Source organism: Chenopodium quinoa, unplaced genomic scaffold (assembly GCF_001683475.1).
Source record: "Chenopodium quinoa cultivar QQ74 unplaced genomic scaffold, ASM168347v1, whole genome shotgun sequence".
Taxonomy (NCBI): Eukaryota; Viridiplantae; Streptophyta; class Magnoliopsida; order Caryophyllales; family Amaranthaceae; genus Chenopodium; species Chenopodium quinoa.
The window spans coordinates 6,883,602-6,904,542 of record NW_018743955.1 but is presented as its reverse complement, the minus strand read 5'-3'; the positions used below and the strand labels follow the sequence as shown (position 1 = coordinate 6,904,542).

General features: G+C 34.1%; 2 protein-coding genes across 4 annotated transcripts; both read left to right on the top strand.

Moving 5' to 3' along the window:
* The first annotated feature begins 4 nt into the window (after positions 1 to 4).
* LOC110689317 (pentatricopeptide repeat-containing protein At2g17525, mitochondrial-like) lies at positions 5 to 4,171 on the top strand. Of its 2 annotated transcripts, XM_021866077.1 has the most exons (4): positions 5 to 3,015; positions 3,263 to 3,284; positions 3,656 to 3,753; positions 3,857 to 4,171. In XM_021866077.1, exon 1 carries the CDS (start codon positions 670 to 672, stop codon positions 2,581 to 2,583), a length of 1,914 nt encoding a protein of 637 aa, XP_021721769.1. In that variant the 5' UTR covers positions 5 to 669; the 3' UTR covers positions 2,584 to 3,015; positions 3,263 to 3,284; positions 3,656 to 3,753; positions 3,857 to 4,171. The 2 variants fall into 2 exon arrangements, with proteins under 2 accessions (XP_021721769.1, XP_021721770.1); XM_021866078.1 differs by lacking the exon at positions 3,263 to 3,284.
* A 4,743-nt stretch (positions 4,172 to 8,914) lies between these two features.
* Positions 8,915 to 15,882, top strand: LOC110689315 (autophagy-related protein 3-like). Of its 2 annotated transcripts, XM_021866076.1 has the most exons (11): positions 8,915 to 9,163; positions 9,197 to 9,372; positions 10,524 to 10,594; positions 10,873 to 10,989; positions 11,074 to 11,240; positions 11,783 to 11,868; positions 12,783 to 12,834; positions 13,141 to 13,206; positions 14,272 to 14,399; positions 14,867 to 14,966; positions 15,427 to 15,882. In XM_021866076.1, exons 2-10 carry the CDS (start codon positions 9,212 to 9,214, stop codon positions 14,958 to 14,960), a joined length of 942 nt encoding a protein of 313 aa, XP_021721768.1. In that variant the 5' UTR covers positions 8,915 to 9,163; positions 9,197 to 9,211; the 3' UTR covers positions 14,961 to 14,966; positions 15,427 to 15,882. The 2 variants fall into 2 exon arrangements, with proteins under 2 accessions (XP_021721768.1, XP_021721767.1); XM_021866075.1 differs by having other exon boundaries at positions 8,916 to 9,372.
* Positions 15,883 to 20,941: the final 5,059 nt, after the last annotated feature.

The window sequence follows — 20,941 nt, the reverse complement described above, 5'->3', positions numbered from 1 at the left end:
TTCAGCCACCCCACTCTCCAAGTCTCCAATAAAATGACTCTATCGTCCCTTTGAGATTGCTCACAAAGTTTTATGAACTTAAAAGTTCCAAAGTAGTACAGCATTGATCAAAGTTCCGCATTAGCATAAATACCAATTACATTACAGTACTATAGTTGAAATTTAACACTTCAAAAAAGAACTTTATTTTTAGTAAGGCTATCAACCTTCATAGTAGTTAAAGTTTGTAGCTTTGTCCACATTTTCTACACCCTGATTAACAGTTCTCTTCATCAGACAAACAACTCGGCAAAATCAAACTTTTCCGACGAGACGACAAGAAATTCGCCGGATTTCCCTGAAATCAAACTTTTCCGACGAGACGACAAACAATTCGTCGGATTTCCCTGAAATCAAACTCAGAATCACTCACTCTTAGGTACCGCTCTATCTCTCTCTCGTCTCCTGCAACGTTCCCATTTTTGAACTAGGGTTTGCTTGATTTGATGACTGATTATGTTTCTGGTGTTATGGAAGGGTACCCATTTCTCATATTGTTGATTCTTTTTCATAAATTGTATAATTATTAGTAGAATACCAAGTAATTGGAATAATTTGTTTGACTCAGAAATACTGAGAATATCATAGATTTTGATCTGGGAAATGTAGTAGTTGTTGTTGTATGATTGTATGAATATGTTTGCAATTAGGGTTTTTCGGAATCCAATTATACCGTCTAATTGGCATTGCCATCCTGCCATTACTTGTAATGTTGATTCAAAGATTATGATTGGAACCCTGAATTTCATGTGCTCATTATCGTCCCCAACCCGATTACCTCCACCTACTCATCAACACATTGCTCATCTTATTCTTGAACAAAAATCGCTTTCGGAAGCCCTCAAAACCTTTAGATGGGCTTCTCAACTTCCCAATTTTACCCATAACCAATCTACTTATCGAGCTTTGGTTCACAAGCTATGTGCTTTTCGTCGTTTTGATGGAATACCCCTGCTGCTTCATGAAATTCCAACCTCACTTGGCTTGCCGCCTGATGAAGATATCTTTGTCACGCTTGTTCGGGGTTTGGGACGGGCCAAAAGGATACGAGAAGTTATCAAAGTGCTTGATTTGGTGAACAAGTTTGGTGTGGCTCCATCTCTGAAAATTTATAATTCGATACTTGATGTATTGGTTAAGGAAGATATTGATATTGCCAGGGGTTTCTTTAGGAAGAAGATGATGGAGTGTGGTGTTCAGGGGGATGATTATACTTTTGGGACTTTGATGAAAGGACTATGCTTGACTAATCGTATAGGAGACGGGTTCAAACTCTTACAGGTTATGAAGACTAGAGGTTTGACCCCAAACACGGTGATCTATAACACATTGCTTCACGCCCTTTGCAAGAATGGGAAAGTTGGTAGAGCTAGGAGTTTGTTGAGTGAGATAGTAGAACCTAATCATGTCACCTATAATCTATTGATATCAGCATATTGTAAAGAAGAAAATCTTGTTCAAGCACTGGTGCTTATGGAGAAGAACTTTGCATTAGGACATGCTCCTGATGTTGTGACGACAACCAAGGTGATGGAATTACTATGCAATGTTGGCCGTGTCAATGAAGCTGCTGAGGTCTTGGAAAGAGTCGAAAGGAATGAGGGTATTGTTGATGTTGTGGCTTATAATACTTTAATTAAAGGATTTTGTAGTCTGGGAAAGGCAAAAGTTGGATTGCATTTTAAGAAAGACATGGAGATTAAAGGTTTTCTCCCAAATGTTGACACATACAACATTTTAATTGCTGGCTTCTGTGAAATCAATATGTCTTCTGTAGCCCTTGATTTGTTCAATGAGATGAGAGTGGCTGCAATAAGTTCTAATTTTGTAACATTTGACACCTTGATTAGAGGGTTATGTTCTAAAGGACACTTAGAAAGTGGATTTAAGGTTTTGGAGCTCATGGAAGAGTCAAAAAATGGTAGTGGGGGTCGCATTAGTCCTTACAACAGTGTCATTTATGGTTTATACCGTGAAAATTGCTGGAACGAAGCCCTTGAATTTATAAACAAGATGGAAAATTTGTTTCCAAGGGCAGTTGACAGGACCTTGAGGATTATAGGTTTATGTGAAGAGGATAACATAGGAAATGCAAAAGAAGTTTATCACCAAATGCTTCATGAAGGTGGAATTCCAAATGCTCTTGTTTACTCTAGCTTAATCCAGTGCTTCTGCAAACATAATCATGTCCGAGAAGCATTTCAGCTGATGAATGAGATGTTTGGGCATGGCTACCTTCCTGTTACATCAACCTATAATGTTGTTGTCAGTGGATTCTGCAGTCAAGGAAAAACTGCAAGTGCTCTAAAGCTTATGGAGGAGATGGAGGAGAGAGGCTGCTTGCTTGATGAGGAAACTTACAACCCTTTGATACTTGCGTACTGCTGTAAAGGTGATTTGCAGAAAGCATTAAAGATTCTGCATCAAATGATTGGCAAAGGTATTAGAACTGATTATTCAACATGGAATACAATGTTGTATTACTGGCTAGACGTCAATAATGTCTCCTGTAATAACCAAATGCAGGGGATTTTAGCAACTTGAATTTTGGCTGTTGATGTTACTTCTTTAGTAATTTGGTTACCAACGCCGTGCCATCTAGTAAAAGGCTATTTGAACTTTAAGTGCTTAGAGATGAATGAGTTTAAACAAATAGTCAAAGATGAACATTACTATTGTTACTGTATAAGGGATTCTGCATGTTTTCAAGTTCTCGAAAACTGGAATGATATCGGTGAAATATCAAGAAACGGTGTTTAAACCCTGAGTTGACCAGAGGCATTAACAGGAGCAACATCACAAACAAGCTCAAAGAGGCTGAAGATCAAATATGGACTTAAATGAAGCTCGGTCTTATTTAGACCTTCATAACTTTAACATGCAACAAGCTGGGCTTAATTTCAGATACTGGCGGCAATGTTCCAAGTTAAATGGGATGGTTTCTCAAAAGCAAAATCAATGGAGCCATTAGTCAAGGTAAATGTGTGTTTCTTTGCTGCATATATAATTATACATACAAATGGATTTATGGAGTTGAAAGAGGGGGAAGGGAAAGACTGGAGACTGTTATCTTCATTTCCTTTCAAAGTGTCTCATTTTCCATTTATAATGTCAGCTTGCTCTTGAAATTTTTTGAAAAAACATCATATAATCGTACATGTTACTTTAGATAGATTCATAGAAAATAACTTCTGGGATAACTATAGCTATTTTCCGTTTTCAGCATTGTAGAGGGAAACTTCAAGGTAAAGCTAGGACAAAGGTCTTTCTAACATCTTGCTAGGGTTACAAGATTCTATTGTTTGTGAATTGGTGGTCACTTCCTCTGCTTCTTATCTTATTTGTTTATTCTAAAACTGTAAATTTGTCAAATATGTTATCAAATTTTATGCTAACCTTAGGAGGTGATAGAAGCAAATTTAAAGCTACTGCGATAAAGGTTGGTGTTAAAAGCATCCTCAAATTAGATTCTGGTTATATATCATCCTCAAAGTAGATTTTGAATACTACAAATGTTGGTTAAGTCAAATATGTATATATACCTGAATCCAAAATAATGGATCTCCTTTTTGTGCGATTTTTTTTTTTTTCTCTAAGACTTATATGTTGGTTGCAGGCACCTCCAACTCATCCAAATTAACTCCAGCTTCAGAGATGGAAGAGCTGCAGTAAGGCTTTGCCAAATATTTTAAGAAGCCTAGGGAAAGATCTCTGGTAAGAAAAATCTCTATAATTTTGACATTCTTAAAAACAAGTCCTAGCATGTCAAAGATTGAGTTTGGGACTCAAACGCTCAATTAATTATATGTTCTTACAGGAGACATTGGAAAACAATGAGAAATACGAATGAGATAGAGTCAGCTATGTGTGGAGCATACTGTGGAGATCTGAGCCATAGATGAAAAGTCAGCTTTTAACCTTGAGTGCTTGGCGCTGTGGAGATCCTGTTGGTCTTTTTACGCCTGTTTGATGAAAAATGTATCGTCTTTGGTAATTTATTTATATTACTCAACACTCTCTTAACACTGATTTTACCAGTCGTCAGAAAAATTAATCGTCACCCATCTTTTTGTAAAAGTTGTAAATATATGATCAATTGTTATGAAATGACCATTTCTTGAATGTTATTTTAGCTTTGTCTGCCTTGATTGTAGTAAACTCCAATAATGAAAAAGGTGTAAAGGAAAAGATGGCTTAAAGCATAAAGCATTATGTTGGAAATTATAACGTTTATTTTCGCAAAATTCTCATCTGATCTTTTAAAGCTAAAATATAGCAGCAATAGATTGTTCTCAATATACCAGCTTTAAAAGGCTCTTTAAAACTAAGTGTACCTCGAATTTTTTCTGTAAGGTTGCCTCATCTTCAATCTACATATACTTTATATATAGATTATTGGTTGCTCTATGATGTGGGTTAGATACTTAGATCCATGGACTCTGATTTTGATAGTCGGCAAATTTTTGTTGATTCCGGCCATCACAACCCCCTAGCTCCGGTCCTAACATAGTCATTTGAAATATTATCAGATGAACCACCAAATTATTACAGTCTCGGAAACTCGCTAATCCTGCCTCAAAAGAGAGCAAACTAGTACTCTGTATTATTATGTACATATACTATGTACATATACGTGATATACCCTCAACTCCTCAAGGCCTCAACACTTGCTTTCAACCATATCATCATACTTCACCTTTACAAATATTATCCTATACTTAGGGTCTATTCTGATTTACTGAATTGACTGGATTAAGTTGAACTAAATTGAAAGGAGTATGAGAGAAGGAAATTAGGAAATGAAGTGAAGAGAACGGGTCGTACAAGAAATGTCTCATGATATATGCATACAAAGTTTGAATGTAGTTCTACAAGTCTCTCTCTCTCTCTCTCAATTAATGTAGATACTGTGTTATATACTTATATTAATGCCAAATTTTAGATATGATTTCAAGTAATGTATTGTACATCATCCTAAATCTTTTAACGAATTAATTAAGATAATTGGCATCCGCTTATTATACGTTGGCATTAATGACTCGAGAACTGCTAACAAACTTAATTATTTACGCTGAAGTATAAGTAGATATATTATTCGTACAGCCAAAACAAAAAAGTTATTTACGGACCAGATTACAATATATATAGCATGGATAAACTCCAACATGGGAGATTGAGATAGAGACTTTTGCTTGTCTTGTATATACTCCAACATGGTAGAATAAAAAAGGCAAGAAAAGTGGAAAATGGCCAAAAAAATTTATTAATTAGAAAGTTGGTTTTCCATGGTCTTGCTCTAGACCCACATCATGAGAAAAACATTGAGTTTGTTCACACGTATAAAAGAGAACCAACGAACCCATGAATTTAATATCATCACACTTATTATATTGCATGGCCAAGCCAGAATAACTTCTAACCCTTTCTTCTTCTTCTTCGTCATTCTAACCTTCTACCTAGCTATCTCAGCTCCTCTTCGATCCCTCGAAATTTAACACTTAGTTAGTTGAGGGGAATGCTGTCTGGTTCGAGACGATTCATTCGTACATGAAGGATCTCGGACCAGGCTTCATTCCCCCCAACAACATATCACAATTCACAACCATATTTGTGTGTATGTCATTGATTGATCATATCATCAACTTTTTAATGGATGGTACGTCTTGTGATTCTCTTACTACCTCAATTCCTACATTTTCTTTATCTTATGAATTTGAGTATTATGGTTGAATAATTGATCAGATTCATTACATATGGTGAAATGTACAATATCAATGTTAATTTAATTTTCTCCTTTAGTGGTTAACTGATTATTAATAGTTACGTTAATTATTTTAATGTAGTTGTAAATAAAAATTTGTGTTTAATTAGTGCTTGTAGTTCTCATAGAGGTAGAAGATCATTAATCTTCCAAAAACGACTTAGTAATCTTCTAAGCTAAGATTTTTATCTCAAGCTAAAGCATGTTTGATGTGATGATGATCAGAAGATATATTGGCCCTTCGATCTCTTTATAAGCAACCTACTACTTGTTATTTAATTTGCATATATTTTGACAATTACTTTAAGTAAATTCTAAATGAGTTTTAATGGGGTTAATTTACTTTGATACTACAGTACAATTATATTATGAAGAAGAAGTGTATTAAACTTGAGAGCTAAGTATGTCAGGATGTCACAAGACTCACAATGTAATTCGTGTGTGTATATATATAAATATATATAGTGAGTCAAAGTATATATTAACTTACATGTACTACTTTCAGATCGTATTATATGCAGATTTGAGGTATTATTTGTGAGATATTGTATTAAAAGATTCTAAAATTGCATATAATACGGTCCGAAGGTAAAATAGTTGATAATTTGATATACCTGCAAGCTTACCATTAGAGAGGGAAAAATATAATCAATCCATTCACAAGCATATGTAGCTCAACAAAGCTGCAAGGACGGGGAAAATAACAAAATAACTCATGCAAACTACAAAGCATTGTTTCTCAAAAAAAAAAAAAAAAAAAAAAAAAAAAAAAAAAAAAAAAAAAAAAACCTACAAATAAAGCATTGTATGTGGGTTAATTATTTATTTAGTACGAAGTATTTGGAGTAGTTTTAAAAATGTGTTAGCCTTGAAATATAATGTGACAAGGTGAATTACAATATTTTGTATATATGGAAGTTGCCAAAATCAAACATAATAAGAGCTATTTGGTATAGGGTGGAGGGGGTATCTTTGTTAGGCCGGGGGCTCAACTCCCCTAAGGTTTTTTGAATTGTTGATTATAAGTTATATAATATTGGTTGAGTATTGTTATTTTTGATTAAAAGCTTAGTGGATCAAATCTTGTCTTCCTCCCCCCACCCCTAAATTTTGGCTCAAGATCAGTCACAAGGAAGAGCTACTAATCTACAATGATAAGCTAATTTGATAATCACTCATGTATCGTGTTCTATTTTTTAAGAAAATAAAAACTTGTTAAAAAAATATTAAGGGGTAATTATTAAATTGCTTTGTAAGGTTGAATTAGTTGCTTGTGTGAAGTAGCAAAGAATATTCAAACCATTAATAAGCTTTCCACTTTTCATGATTGGGAGAAGATCACCTCTCTTCTCTTTTTAACTCCTAACTATTGACCGTCATCATTTTCACAACATAAATCCTCTTCTACTTGCCTCTTTCTTTGGCTCGGACTTCTATAGAAAAAAAAAAACATGTGGGCCAAACTTTTTCAATGTGGGCCAGATCCAATGACCAATCTTCACCTATTATGTTCGTTTTGATTCGATTAAAGCCCATTTGTATGGCCCACGATTTCAGATCATTTTCCTGTTGTGGATCAAATCCAATAGTATTGCTATAAGGGCTCTCTGCTTTTTTACTTCAGCTTATAACGCAACTATGACCAAAGGATGATGCTAATACCCTTTTCATTTTCAAATTTTTTTTTTTTTTTTTTTTTTTTGAGATGAAGCCTAGCTAATACTCCGTATTAATTATAATCAACAAAATATCCATAGTTCATACAGGGAAACTTCATTAGGCAATGGTTTTCCCATATTTGTTCACAATCAAAAGGCACTACCTTAGCGAGATGGTGCACAACAAAAATACCGTCACGTTTTATATGACACCAAGTGATAGACTTAAATTTTAACTTGTTTTTGAAGATTATAATTTATTAACTATGTTTGTAACCCGTCCTTCAATATGTGCATATTTATACAGAATAATTTTATTGCTTTTGGTCCATATTTCCCTATTTGATATTGATACATAATTAAACTTGTAAGGGTCTGTTCTCTTCAACTCAATTTCATTTCAGCTCAGCTTCAATCAATTCAGTTCACTTCAGTTCCTAATTTCATTATCTCATAAAATGTAATGTTTATTTCAGTTTAACTCCAACCAATTTAGTTCAACTCCAATCAGCTCAGTTTTGTAAATCAGAACAGGCCCTAAGTCCTTGCTCTTTGCACATCAACATGCAACTCTATAACTATAGTATGAGTTAGGGGTGAGCATGGGACAGGTACTCGTACCATTAGTTCTAATGGTTCGGGTACCCGATAACCAAAATCACTAAAAGTGATATCCATAACCCGAACCGATAAGTTCGGGTACCAAGACTTCAAGTACTCAGATTTTTGGATCAGTTATCGACTAACCAATAATATATCCAATAATGATATATAATTAAACTTAATAGTAGTTATTAAGATATCATTAACAACTAATTAACAACAATACTATATGATCTTGACCAACTTATTAATAATATTACTAATCATTGATATTATAAAGTGATTAGGAAGTAAAGTAAGAGTATAGATTTAAACCAAATAGATTAAAGTAGGGAAAAAAAAAACAAAAAAAATGCTTATCGGATCGGATCGGGTAATCGTTAATTTTAAAATGATACCTAATAAGTAATAACCATACTCAATAAAAAATTATCGAAATGGGTAACCCAAACCGTTATGATTATCGGATCAGGTACCCTAATTTTTGAAATGGTTACGGTTCGGATTTTTGGGTAGTTTTGCTCAGCCCTTACTATGAATAGACAAAAGGTATAGATTTCTACTGTACATCATAATACTATTGTAATTGTATTTTATTTTATATGAGTAATATTATACATTAAAATATATATTTTTTTTTTCGCGCACATAAGTAAGCTGAAAGGGCCTATTGGGCCAAAATCTCTCACGGGTTACAACCCAGCCCAATTTTGTAGGCTAAAAGAGTAAAAAGTAATGGAATGTCATCTCTAACTTATCATAATAGTGGGGATTGAACTTAGAATGTGCTCTCCTATTAAATAGAAAATTTTAAAAAATATATATTTTTTTAGGGTACGCGATACAGAGCTTGTTTGTGTACATAATCAAACTCAGGATTTAATAGGAAGGTTGGCATTTGGGTTGGGTTAAGGTACAAGTCATAAATTCATGATACAACTCATACAAGGGATATATGTTGAAATAAATAAAAAAAGAAAAATAAAAAAGAAAAAGGAAGACGGAAAGGTTGCTTGATTGAAACACAGTTTCTGTTTCTGTTTCTGCAAATCAATCAATTCAATCTTTCTCTCTCCTTCCATTAGCTGCTACAAACAAGAATAAGAAGAAGAAGAAGAAGAAGAAGAAGAAGAAGAAGAAGAAGAAGAAGATGGTATTATCACAGAAGATTCACGAAGCATTCAAAGGTACAGTCGAGCGTATTACTGGGCCCCGCACTGTTTCCGCTTTCAAAGAGAAAGGCGTTCTCAGTGTCTTCGAATTCATCCGTGCCGGCGATAATCTCGTCTCCAAATGCCCTACTTGGTCTTGGTATATTTTTTTTTTTTAATTTAATTTCAATTGTTTCATTTTAATTTCACCTTGTTGACTTCAATTTAATATTACAATTATATTTTCATTTACGATAATTTCTGGGTTTAATTCCTAAGCACGAATATAATTTTTTTGAAATTGGAGGATATGTTTGTTGATTGAATATATTTAGCTCTTAAGTGATAAAGAGGGGTTTGATTGGTTTACTTTGGGTGATCAATTGGTGATGGATGATGGTTATAGTTTTAACTCTTTTACAAAGTATGTGTTTTGAAATTTATTCATTTGGAGGAATTCAAGAGTCAGGATGTTTTATATTTTTGGGGAAACGTTGGAAATAATGATTTTTGTAGCGCGCTGATTATGGGTAAGTGACCTTTGTTTAGAGATACAATTGACATTGACACTTTGTTTGGATAAGAGGGAATGGGGAGAGAGAAGGATCCCTTGTTCAGGCAAGGGTCGAGGGAGGGAAAAGAGAGTGTTTGGATTAGAATTAGAAAGGAAAGGGCGAGAAGGGGAAGGGAATGCGGAAGAAATTTAATTCCATTGTTTGGGTGATGGAGAAGAGGGAGGGATGGGAGGGAAATCTAAGAACAGGGCCATATGTGTTGGAATAACAGGAGATAAGATTAGTGGGGAAGACGGGAGGGAAACTGTAAAGGGTTGGACAAAGAAGCATGGGAAAGCAGGTGAGAGGAAGTGATGAAAGAGTAGATGCAGAATTTTATGATGTTAGTCATGTTACCATTTTCTTTCCAAATCTTTCCAACATTGGAGTGATTACTTTCTTAAATATCAAATAACACAATTTCCTTTCATCCCCTTCCCTTCTTTTTCCCTCACCCTCTTATTGTACTATCTAAACAATGGAAAATTCCTCCCTTCGTTTCTTTATCCCCAACTCCTTTAACCCAAACACACTGTTAGGAAGTCGAGGGAAGGGGTAGGGAGGGGAGAGTTCCACCCCCTCTCCTTTTCTTTTCCCCTCTCTTTCCTTCTTTTCCCTCCCCTTCCATTCCCTTTTATCTTGCTATTTAAACAAATTATGAGTGATTACTGTTGTAACCTTTTCCTGGGACGACTGCTAGCTTTCAATCTGAATACTTACTTAGAAACTGTTGTAAATTCTGCAATGATTTGGACAGGGAATCAGGTGAACCCAGCAAGAGGAAGCATTACTTGCCTCCTGAAAAACAATTTTTAATAACTCGAAGTGGTGAGGCCTGCTCTTTTTTATCCCTTCTCATTACTCTGCATGCTTTAAACTTGTCAATGTGTACAAAATGCTTTGAAAGTTTTGTTAATAGACATTTTGTAATCTTTTCCGCTGAGCCTGCATTTGAATATCTTTTTGTTACTTTCTTTGGGACGACACCTGTTTTTAACTAGAGTATGGCTGGGGACTATTGATTTCTAGCTTTATCTGTAGTTTGTTACATTATCTTGTTTACTTCAATTAAGATGGGATGATAAAGTTTATGTATTCCTTAACAGTTCCTTGTCTTCGTCGGGCTGCATCTGTGGAGGAAGAATATGAAGCTGCCGGGGGGGAAATTCTGCTTGATGATGAAGATAATGATGGTTGGTTAGCTACTCACGGAAGACCAAAAGGTTTGTTATCAATCTGGATACATTTAAATTGTTGTAATGTTGATTTGAACTCAATGTATGTAATGTATGCTGTACCTTCTGCAGAACCTAAGCCCGATGAGGAGGAAAACTTGCCCTCAATGGAGTCATTAGAAATCACAGAAAACAAACCTATACAGTCTATATCTTCATATTTTGGAGGTGAAGAGGACGATGATATTCCTGAGATGACAGAGTATGAAGGACAAGATAATGTCATTGAAGCAGATCCAGTAAGTTTATACTACTGTACTGCACTAATGCATAGTAATAAAGATATTGTAATTTATAAGTTTGGATTGGGATAGTTTATAGTGATGTATGCTTTACAGGCTGATCTTTGGCACACGGTAGTTGTTTTCTAATGCCATATTTCTATAAGGAAAATACCTTTGTGAGGAGAGTGTGGGAGCTTCAAGTAAGAGAATGTGGGTCCTGCCTATGCCATGTACCTGTAATCAGCTAAATTTGGTGTAGAACACACTCACACAGTGGTTTAGATGATCTGTTTTACTCAAACCTGCAATTTGATATGCTTTGATTTTACACAAAATTGAATGTCACTGTGCTAGATAAGTGACTCCTCTAGCTCAGCATAGCAGAGCTTTCTTCTTGCTATTTTAATATTTTGATGGATTCCTCCAATTCCCTTTCTGACATAACAATATTTGATTGGGTTTGATTTCAATAATTACTGCTGATTGCAACTCTCTGGGCCAATGGAATCAAAGTTGTTGAAGAATTTCTTGATTTTTTTTTTTAATTTTTATTTCAGGCTACTCTTCAGACCACATATCTAGTTGCTGAAGAACCTGATGAAGAAAATATACTACGAACTCGTACATACGATGTCAGCATTACGTAAGATGCAATCTTTACTAGTAGCTGTTTATTTATATTTTATGATTAGTTATCTGCAACATTTTGAAAGCATCAGTAAGTAAAGTTTGCTTGATAATTCATTGATGTTGTTAAATAATGATCACCAACTTTTAAACAAAGAAAGGGAAAGTTGGGTAGAAGGGTTTCGCAGTGCTACCGGCCTGATTTTGGTTTCTTGTGAGAGAAGCAAGCAGAAATCCTAGTTTGAATGATTTGAAGGTTGTGTCATCTTTTGGTTTGTAAATCGTGTGACTCATAGTCCACACCGTTAAAAAATTGACTCTGGGGAAATTGCTTTGATGCATGTGGGCTTGTGAGTCTGTGACTGATACATATGAAACCAGCATAAAGTATGATCATTAGAAAATTGCTTAGTTTTGTGTGTAAAAAATTTAACAGTCTTGAGTTAGTATGCATTCTAAAACTCATGGGAAATAATCAGCTTTATATTTTAGATTTGGGGTCATTTACGGTTTACCAATGGCAGATTGATTTTCTCCAATGCATTAGCCTGGATTCCGGGAAAATGGTGAATTTTTGTTGGTAGTGGACCTTTCTGTCTGAATGTTTTCAATATAGAAAAGATCCTAAAATAAAGAATTGGAACGTAGGTAACTGTTGGGCATATGTTGGCTTATCTATAGGCTTCCTGCTTTCTTTTGTATGACCTTGGAACTCTCAATATTTCATATGCATATTGTTTGTTAATGAGAAAATGTGGGCAGTGTTCTTTTTGTGTACATATGTGATATTGCTTATTTTACATGTAGTTTATTCTAATTGCAATGTGATGTAAGTTCATGTAAAGATGAACTCTTTTTGTTTCATTTCTTGCTGTAATTCTTTCCCTTTTTTTCTCCCGCAATTCTCAAGGATTTTGTATGATTCCTCAGGTATGACAAGTATTATCAAACTCCTCGTGTATGGCTAACTGGATATGATGAGGTCAGTCAACTGTCTTGTTATCTTTTGTATACTGCTGGTAAATATCCTGCTATCACATATATAAGGCTTCACAATATGCCTGCCTGTTGCCTAATTACTTGTAGAAAGACAAGCCACATATCACATCAGTTCAAATTATATGTCTGAGAATAGAATGTATGACTTTGAATGAATTTAATCTTTGAGGCGTACCACGGGAGGAGATTGAGTTCCATGGTGTTATTTCTGTATTCTGATAAAAATGGTCTCCACTCTTTCTAGTGCATGCTTTACTCACTCAGATGCATTTTTGCATTTTTGATACAGTCAAGGATGCTTTTGCAACCAGAGCTTGTGCTTGAAGATGTTAGTCAAGACCATGCTCGCAAAACGGTTAGATTATGATTTTTTCAATGATGGCAATCAGCTTTCTCTTTTAGCCTTTCTTTTCAGTGCTTAATTGATATTTAGGCCTTATGTTTCTGCATTCTGATGACAATCATCTGAAATTTTTAATCATGATATGCCATGTATTATTTGTGCTCCTTGGATTGTGTTTGGCTGATAGCATCTCTCTCTCTCTCTCTCTCTCTACCGCGGTAGCTCCATGTAAGATTAGTACACTAACCATAGTGTTGCTTATATGATGTGGGATTAGTTCTATTTATCAGATAAAGGCTCAAAATAAGTAAAATAATAGCAATTGATCAAAGATTAAATTAGCCTACCGGTACAACTTGAAGCCTGATACTAATTTTGAATTTATGAGCCAACAGAAAAATTGGGTGGTAATTACCTTTTGAATTAAAAAGCGCTTATTTTAAAAATAAGTACTTCAGTGAATTCAAATGCTTTCAATGCATATATATATATATATATATATATAATTCTTTTTTTTTTTTTTAAGTAGGATCTTTTATTTTGCCTGCGTACAAAAATAACATCATCAACTAATTTCAGATTTATTCACTGAATTTTTTTTTAATAGTAATATAATTGTGGTAAGCTTCTTCTTATGAATCATCCAACAGCAAAAATATCTTATTGTGGTTCATGGGACACTGACCCTTCTTTCCATTCAATGTAGAATTTATTGAATTTGTTCTAGCAAAGAAGTAAAACAAAGAATAATGCTTCATGTATAGATTTGAGCAGGGCAGAGGGTTGTAGGATAAATGCAGGATTTTTTTTTAAAAAGCTATTTATAACCGTTTTTTAGTGCTAGCTTTGGAATGCAGCAACAAAGGTCGAAACCCCTTTTTTTCTTTTTTTCTTTTTGAGGCGCCTAAACTCTATTGCTATTTGCTAGAGATTATTGTTTATTAGTTTGAATATTCTTTGAAGGTTTTAACTTTTCCGTTGATATATGTATCAAATGAGTTGAGGTGCACCCAATATTCTGATACAATCATTTGATTATACTCTGCACTGGCCTTACAGTTTCATTTTTGACTACAGGTGACTATAGAAGATCATCCTCATTTACCTGGAAAGCATGCTTCTGTGCATCCATGCAAACATGGTGCAGTGATGAAGAAAATTATTGATGTTTTGATGTCACGTGGGGTTGAGCCAGAAGTTGACAAGTAGTTCCCTTTTCTTGTATAAAATTTCTTGCTCTTTAGCTGTTTAAAGCAACACATGTTCTGACCTGATTTCTTTCTGGCTGAGTTTGACGAATTGATAGGCTTGACCATTTATGTGCTTGTTTTATATTTGCTTTTATCTTGCAATTGCAGCTAATTTTTTTTCTTTCTTATCTTAGCACAATATGATTCTGAAAAACTGTTGATGATTAGTCAGCTAAATGTTTATCTTATCGTAAATGCTCCCAATGTAATAATAAGGGCTTTTAATGATATGCTAACTTGCTGGTTACTAGAATTCTTATACACTATTATTTGAATTGATTTATATATTTCTAATATGGTTTTTGCATGCTCCTCTCATCTTTTCCCCTTCCCAGGCGTTTTACTTGGTGTCATGTGTTCATGTTTTCTGCAATGTATTTGAGTTATCTAAAAATTTTAATGGCCTCTTCTGATTTGTGTAGGTACCTCTTCTTATTCTTAAAATTTATGGCATCAGTAATTCCTACTATTGAATATGATTACACAATGGATTTCGACATGGGAAGCAGCAGTTGATCACAGGTGAATAAACTAATGATTCACCTGCATTATCTATCACTGTTATGGAAATCTTTTCAACATTCAAAATTTGACTTTTATCTAGATGCAAGAGAAAATTTAATTTATATATCTTGTCAGGGAGGCACCTTCTATGTACATTGAGATAAATTAGAAGCTATAAGCAAGAACAAATGAACTGTAATCAGAGTCATTTGATGTTGCTGTATTTTGTTAGAATTATACACTTTTAAAGCTGACAAGGCACATTTTGCTTAGCTAGAGGTCACAATAAATACGTACTAGATATTTTGATTCATGGTCATTATGTTGAGCTGAATCAATTAGAGCTGATTTAATATGCTGAAAATGATACATTATTTAGATGGCCTTTGTCATTGCCTGTCTATGATTTTGGCCAATATTACTAAAACTTTGCTATTTTGGACTGGCTTTGCTAAATGTGTTTACTCCTCTGTTTCAGGTTACTGGAGTCTAGCATTAATTTTTTACTTTTATTAAAAAAGCTACTGAAGGTTACAAGATCAAAGAAATCTGTGTGTCACCAGTAAATTCCGTTCTCATCCATCCGTAGAAATATAGCGGGGGTGAGGTTGGGGAAACCCCTGCTCTTCTGTACATTACTACATCAGTGCTATAATAATGCTCTTTAATCTAAGTTTGCTATTGTTGGGTATTACTTCTTGTACAGTTTTATGTAGTCTATCAGAAATTTTATGTGCTACTAGTAAACTGGAATGACTTCTGTCGGGTGTTCATTATTCATTTCAGAGTTCTGAAACATGATATTCTGCTTTTCTGTTTAGTTTGTACAGTAATTATTAATAGCAAATGCTTGCTGATAATCTCGTCCAAGATTGGAGATAAATGTTTTTACCATCACTTTCTGAATAATGAGATGTTTGATCCCCTTTCTTAAGCTAATCATGTGACATATATGTTGTTACTTGTATGGTGGCCCTGGCGCCATCGATGGGAGCTGAACTAGTGTCTTGCATCCCATGGCGGCCCTAACCCCTACTGTCTAATACTTATTGTCGTAACCCCTATAAGTCTTACCCCTTTTATGATAGTTGAAAAAACTCAGGTCTCCAAACAATTTTACTTCTTTTTAATGTGAGAGGAGTGTAAATGAAATATAGAACAGTATTTTTGAAAAACAAAAGAAGACACTATATATGACAATATCAACTTTGGAAAATATTTTTAGTTTTCACAAACTACCTTGATGGTCTAATGGAGTATGATAAAACACGATCATGTAATATCTTTAAAGATTAAGGGGTCGTTTGGTTCGCACGGGGTAATCGGAATGGAATGAACAAAGAGAATGGAATGAAAATACCTCATTTTTGCTTTGTTGTTTGTTTTAAAAACAAAGGGAATCAATCCCACATTCCCACCACCACACCACCACCACCACAACCACCACATATTTCAATTTTGTATATTTTCTAGTCAAGAAACCGATCACCGCCCTTCGCCAGCCCTCCACCGCCCCTCGCCGCCGTTTGACATCCCTCCCCCACCCCTCGCTGGCCCCACCACGACACATCCTCCCTCGAAAAACTACCTTAAGCAAGAAAAAACCCTAAAAACTCCCCTCCCTCCCTGTAAAACCGCTAGACTACCCTCCCACCACCCTCAAAACCCTAGCGCCTAGGGTTTCGAGGGTGGTGGGAGGCTCGTCTAGTGGTTTTACGGGGAGGGAGGGGAGTTTTTAGGGTTTTTTGGGGGGCTGGGTGAAGAATTACGAGGGGAGGGAAGGCGGTAGAGGTGCAGCGATGGTCGGGGGAGGCTCGGCGGTGGTCAGGGTAGGGGCGGCGGTGTTCTGGGCTGGTTTTCTAGTGGTGTTGGTAGGTGTGAAGGTGGGTAGGGAATGGGAAAGTCTAGGGGGGTGGGGAATGGAGTTGGAATGATTTGGGGTAATGAGGAGGGTAAAGGGAATGAATAAAAGTGCTAAACAAACATCAACTAAGGGAATCAGGTCAGTTGATTCCCATTCCCTTTCGTGATTACCTCCAACCAAAACTGTTTATAAATTTAAGTTACTACTCTCGTTTCAAATTATTTGCAATGATGTGACATTCATCAAAATATTAAAGTAAATATTTTTTGTGACCGGTAAATAGAGGGAGAACAATAAAGTTGTATGTGATGAGGAGAGTGATCAAAGGAAATGACAAGTTTAAAAAAAAGGGAAGAAAATATTTCTGCAAAAAAAAAAAAAAAAAAAAAAAGTACGGAGTATTACAAAAGCGTTTCTAAAAGGTGGCACATATGTATCGCGAAGGGAATAGAGCAGTGGATTGGTCGGCCAACCGCGGAGTCATTCAAGACTCTCAACTTGTTTTCTTTAATAACATTCTGGTAGAACTTAATCGTATTTTAGAGGAGGATACAAAGGGAGTGTCGTTGCTACTCTTTGTCCCTCCGTAGTTAGGTGTTTGTTTAGTAGCTGCTAGTTTTTATATATATATATATATATATATATATATATATTTTTAATGCTTTTGGTTGTTTATTTCTCTTTTAGTCTTGTACCTTATTCGAATAATAAAAAAAGGGTTCTATACAAAATGCGTGCTATGGCACCCCTTACATGTATTAGATCAATGCCACGTCACCTTTTCACATGTATTGTATGCCATTATCATCCATTATACTCTAAACATGTTTTAATCATGTAAAATGGCAATAAAAATAACTATTACAAGGTTTGAACGCAATACCACTAAGAAATGAATTTATGTCCTTACCATATTTGTTATCTTTTAATTTGTATCATTTTCAATTATAATAGTACCAAATACTTTGTATTGCATAACAATTTGAGATCACTTATTTAATTTCATAGTTATTATTATTATTATTATTATTATTATTATTATTAACTTTTATTTTAATTACAAAGTTTATATTTTATAGCTTAATTAATATTTATTGATATTCTTAGTAAAATCCGGTGCATCGCTCGGGTTATACACTAGTTCATTATATTAAATGTCGCTTTGAAATAGAGGTAATGTTAACTGCTTTTTCTGTTTCATTTAGTTGTAACGTTTGCCAATATATAAATTTAACCATTAAAATCGTAAAAATCATAATCCGTAATAAGTTGATATTTTGAAAATATACTACTATATGGCGATGAATCAAAAAGTTTCTACCGAACTACATTTTTCATTACCTATTGTAACACTCCAATAATTCTCTCTTTAAACCTGTGAGGACCCTGAACAATATTCAAGAGAATTACTGACGTGTTACCGCCACGTGTTCAAACGTTAAGGCTTTATCAGAAAATAGCAGCGGAAAAACTAAATCAGTTATAAATAAGTTTCAAAACCAACGAATGAAACCAAATTAAGTCATACAACTTGGAACCATTAAGGCCCTTATTCAAAACCCAATAAAAGTAGTAAGTGATTAAATTCAGTGTTCAAATAAATTCAAACCCAAAAGAAATAGTGTCGAATAAAATCGAATTAAAATAAATTCAAACTTGCAAAAGAAATAAAATGCAAACAACCAACTATCTACTCAAGATCCCACAACCCTGATGAATGCTGCATGTGTAAGAACCTGTGGTAATTCTGCTCCCCAATATTATAAGTGTAAAAATTGGATCGTCACAGGGTCATTGAAAGGCGAAGGCCATGACCAAAGAAAGACACACAAAGCACGCAATCAGCAAAACTGAGTACATACAAGCTGCGAAATAAATTAAGAAATCCATAACATGCTACTAATAATCAATCATCATGCATCATTAAATTATAGACTCAACACACGACACAACTATTTATATATTACTAAGACACCATTAATTAATAATAGGTAAATCATTATTTTTATTCATTGGATTACGCAATAGACAAGGTTGTCCAACCCATGCTCCATTTGGAACATCAATAAAAGAAAAACCCAATGCCTCCTTTCGGAAACATCAATAAACATCCAACGACCACGGGCGCGACTCCGTGACCGTAGTTAGTATGAGATCTCACCTAACTCCTAGTTTTGAAAAATATTTGAAATAAGAGACTCGTAGATCAGACGGCCTCGAGAAAAGTACACGACTAATACCCCATGTACCCCAACCCCTGATTGTCATTATTCTAGAAGTGCACCAATCCAGAGTTTTATTGCTCATCCATCTTGCACTTTACGTGATTTACAGGTTTAGACTTGGTGATGACTCATATGCATAACAATACAATCAATCCGATATCAATTCAATCAAGTAAAATAACTTTTCAATTTCAATTCTTGATTTATTAGTGGCAAGCAACATTTATTATTTATTCCTTTACTACCTCGGTGTATAAACACCTTGAGTGCATAAGGCACCCCAAAACCTTAACCTCGTCTTAGAAGACTTAAATTCTTCCTTTACTCATCCTGCTTGCATAATCATGAATGAGTAATAAATTAATCATTACACCAATCATATACCTTTGCCTCTAAGCGCACCTTGCATAATTAGAACACAAATAATACTTGCAATATAAAATAGTGCACGTCATACGAAATTCACAATGTATAACCAAACAATTTAACTCAGTCATCCCTATACATGATACTAAGTTCTCGATCCGTCGTCCTTAAACATGCACCTAAAAGAAAGGTTTTGTAACTTGTACGTACCTTGAGCAAACGAATTGGTGTGCCACTTTACTAACTAGAAATCACCTTCAATAAACTCCTCTCCTAAGCCAAATAATAACATCTCAATCAATACCCAATCAATCAAATTTACAGCAATACTAACTTACTTTAAAACCTTCAAAATCCAAATCAAACAACACTTTAAAACCTTCCCTTTAGTTAAAATTAAAGGCTTATATATAGTTCTTTAAATTTTCTTCATAAAAACCTTAAAATACACTCTTATACATGAAATTACAGCAAGTTCAAAGTCTAATAAAAATCTGAAAATTATATAAAACCCCCTAAAAAACTCCCTTTTTAATGGGTGATTAAACCCTCTTTATAAAACATTAAAAGTAGTACTTAGAAACTATTTCCAACACTTAAAACTTCAATAAAAACATATATTTATGCTTAATTAACTTTAAACATAATTAATTTTATTAATCAAACTCAAGGATAATATTTTAAGTATAAAAAAAACTTCGTTAAAATAAAAAACTGTCAGAAAATCATATTTAGAGGCTGAATTTGGCCACGAGAGGGTGGTGCTCACTACCTTTGGTAGTGAATCTTTCTTAAAACGTTGTTTACACATGAAAAACACTACTTTTTCATCAAAATCGGTTGAGTTCAGAATCTGATCGGGATTAAAACAGGATTAATATTAACGAACGAAAATCTAAAAATTAAAACACGAATTTACATGTTCAAAATAATCTGGAATTAAGCTAAACTAATCATTAGTTATAATCACCAAATTTTCAAAACATCATTACTATAAAAGCCCTAAATTAATTGTTCATAAAAACCCTAAAATCATGATTTTCAATAATTAAAAACCCTAGGTTATAAAATTTACAAAATCTGAAAATTATGATACTTATAAAATCTGAAATTATAAAGTTTAGTCATCAAAATACAACTTGATACTAATTAAATTACTTTCAAACAATAAAATCAAAATCCATAAATCAATAATTATAATTATACAAATTAATAAAACAAAGGAGAGAGAGAAAATAAGACTAACCTTTTTGTATGGGAAATTTTTGGGGATTAATGGGGTATTTATAGGAGAGTATGTTGTAGGGTAAGTAAGAAGATTGGGCCTCATAAAATTATTGGGTCAATTAGGTAAATTAAATGGACTAGGCTTTGTTTGTGTGATCATGAATTGTAGAACATAGGTTCATAAAATAGTTAGTGCTAAAATAATTTTTGACCAATATTAATAATTTGAAACTTTTGTAATTAAATTCCGGAAAAGTACAAATAAATATTATAAATAAAATAAAATTTTATTTATAAAATATTTAAAAATA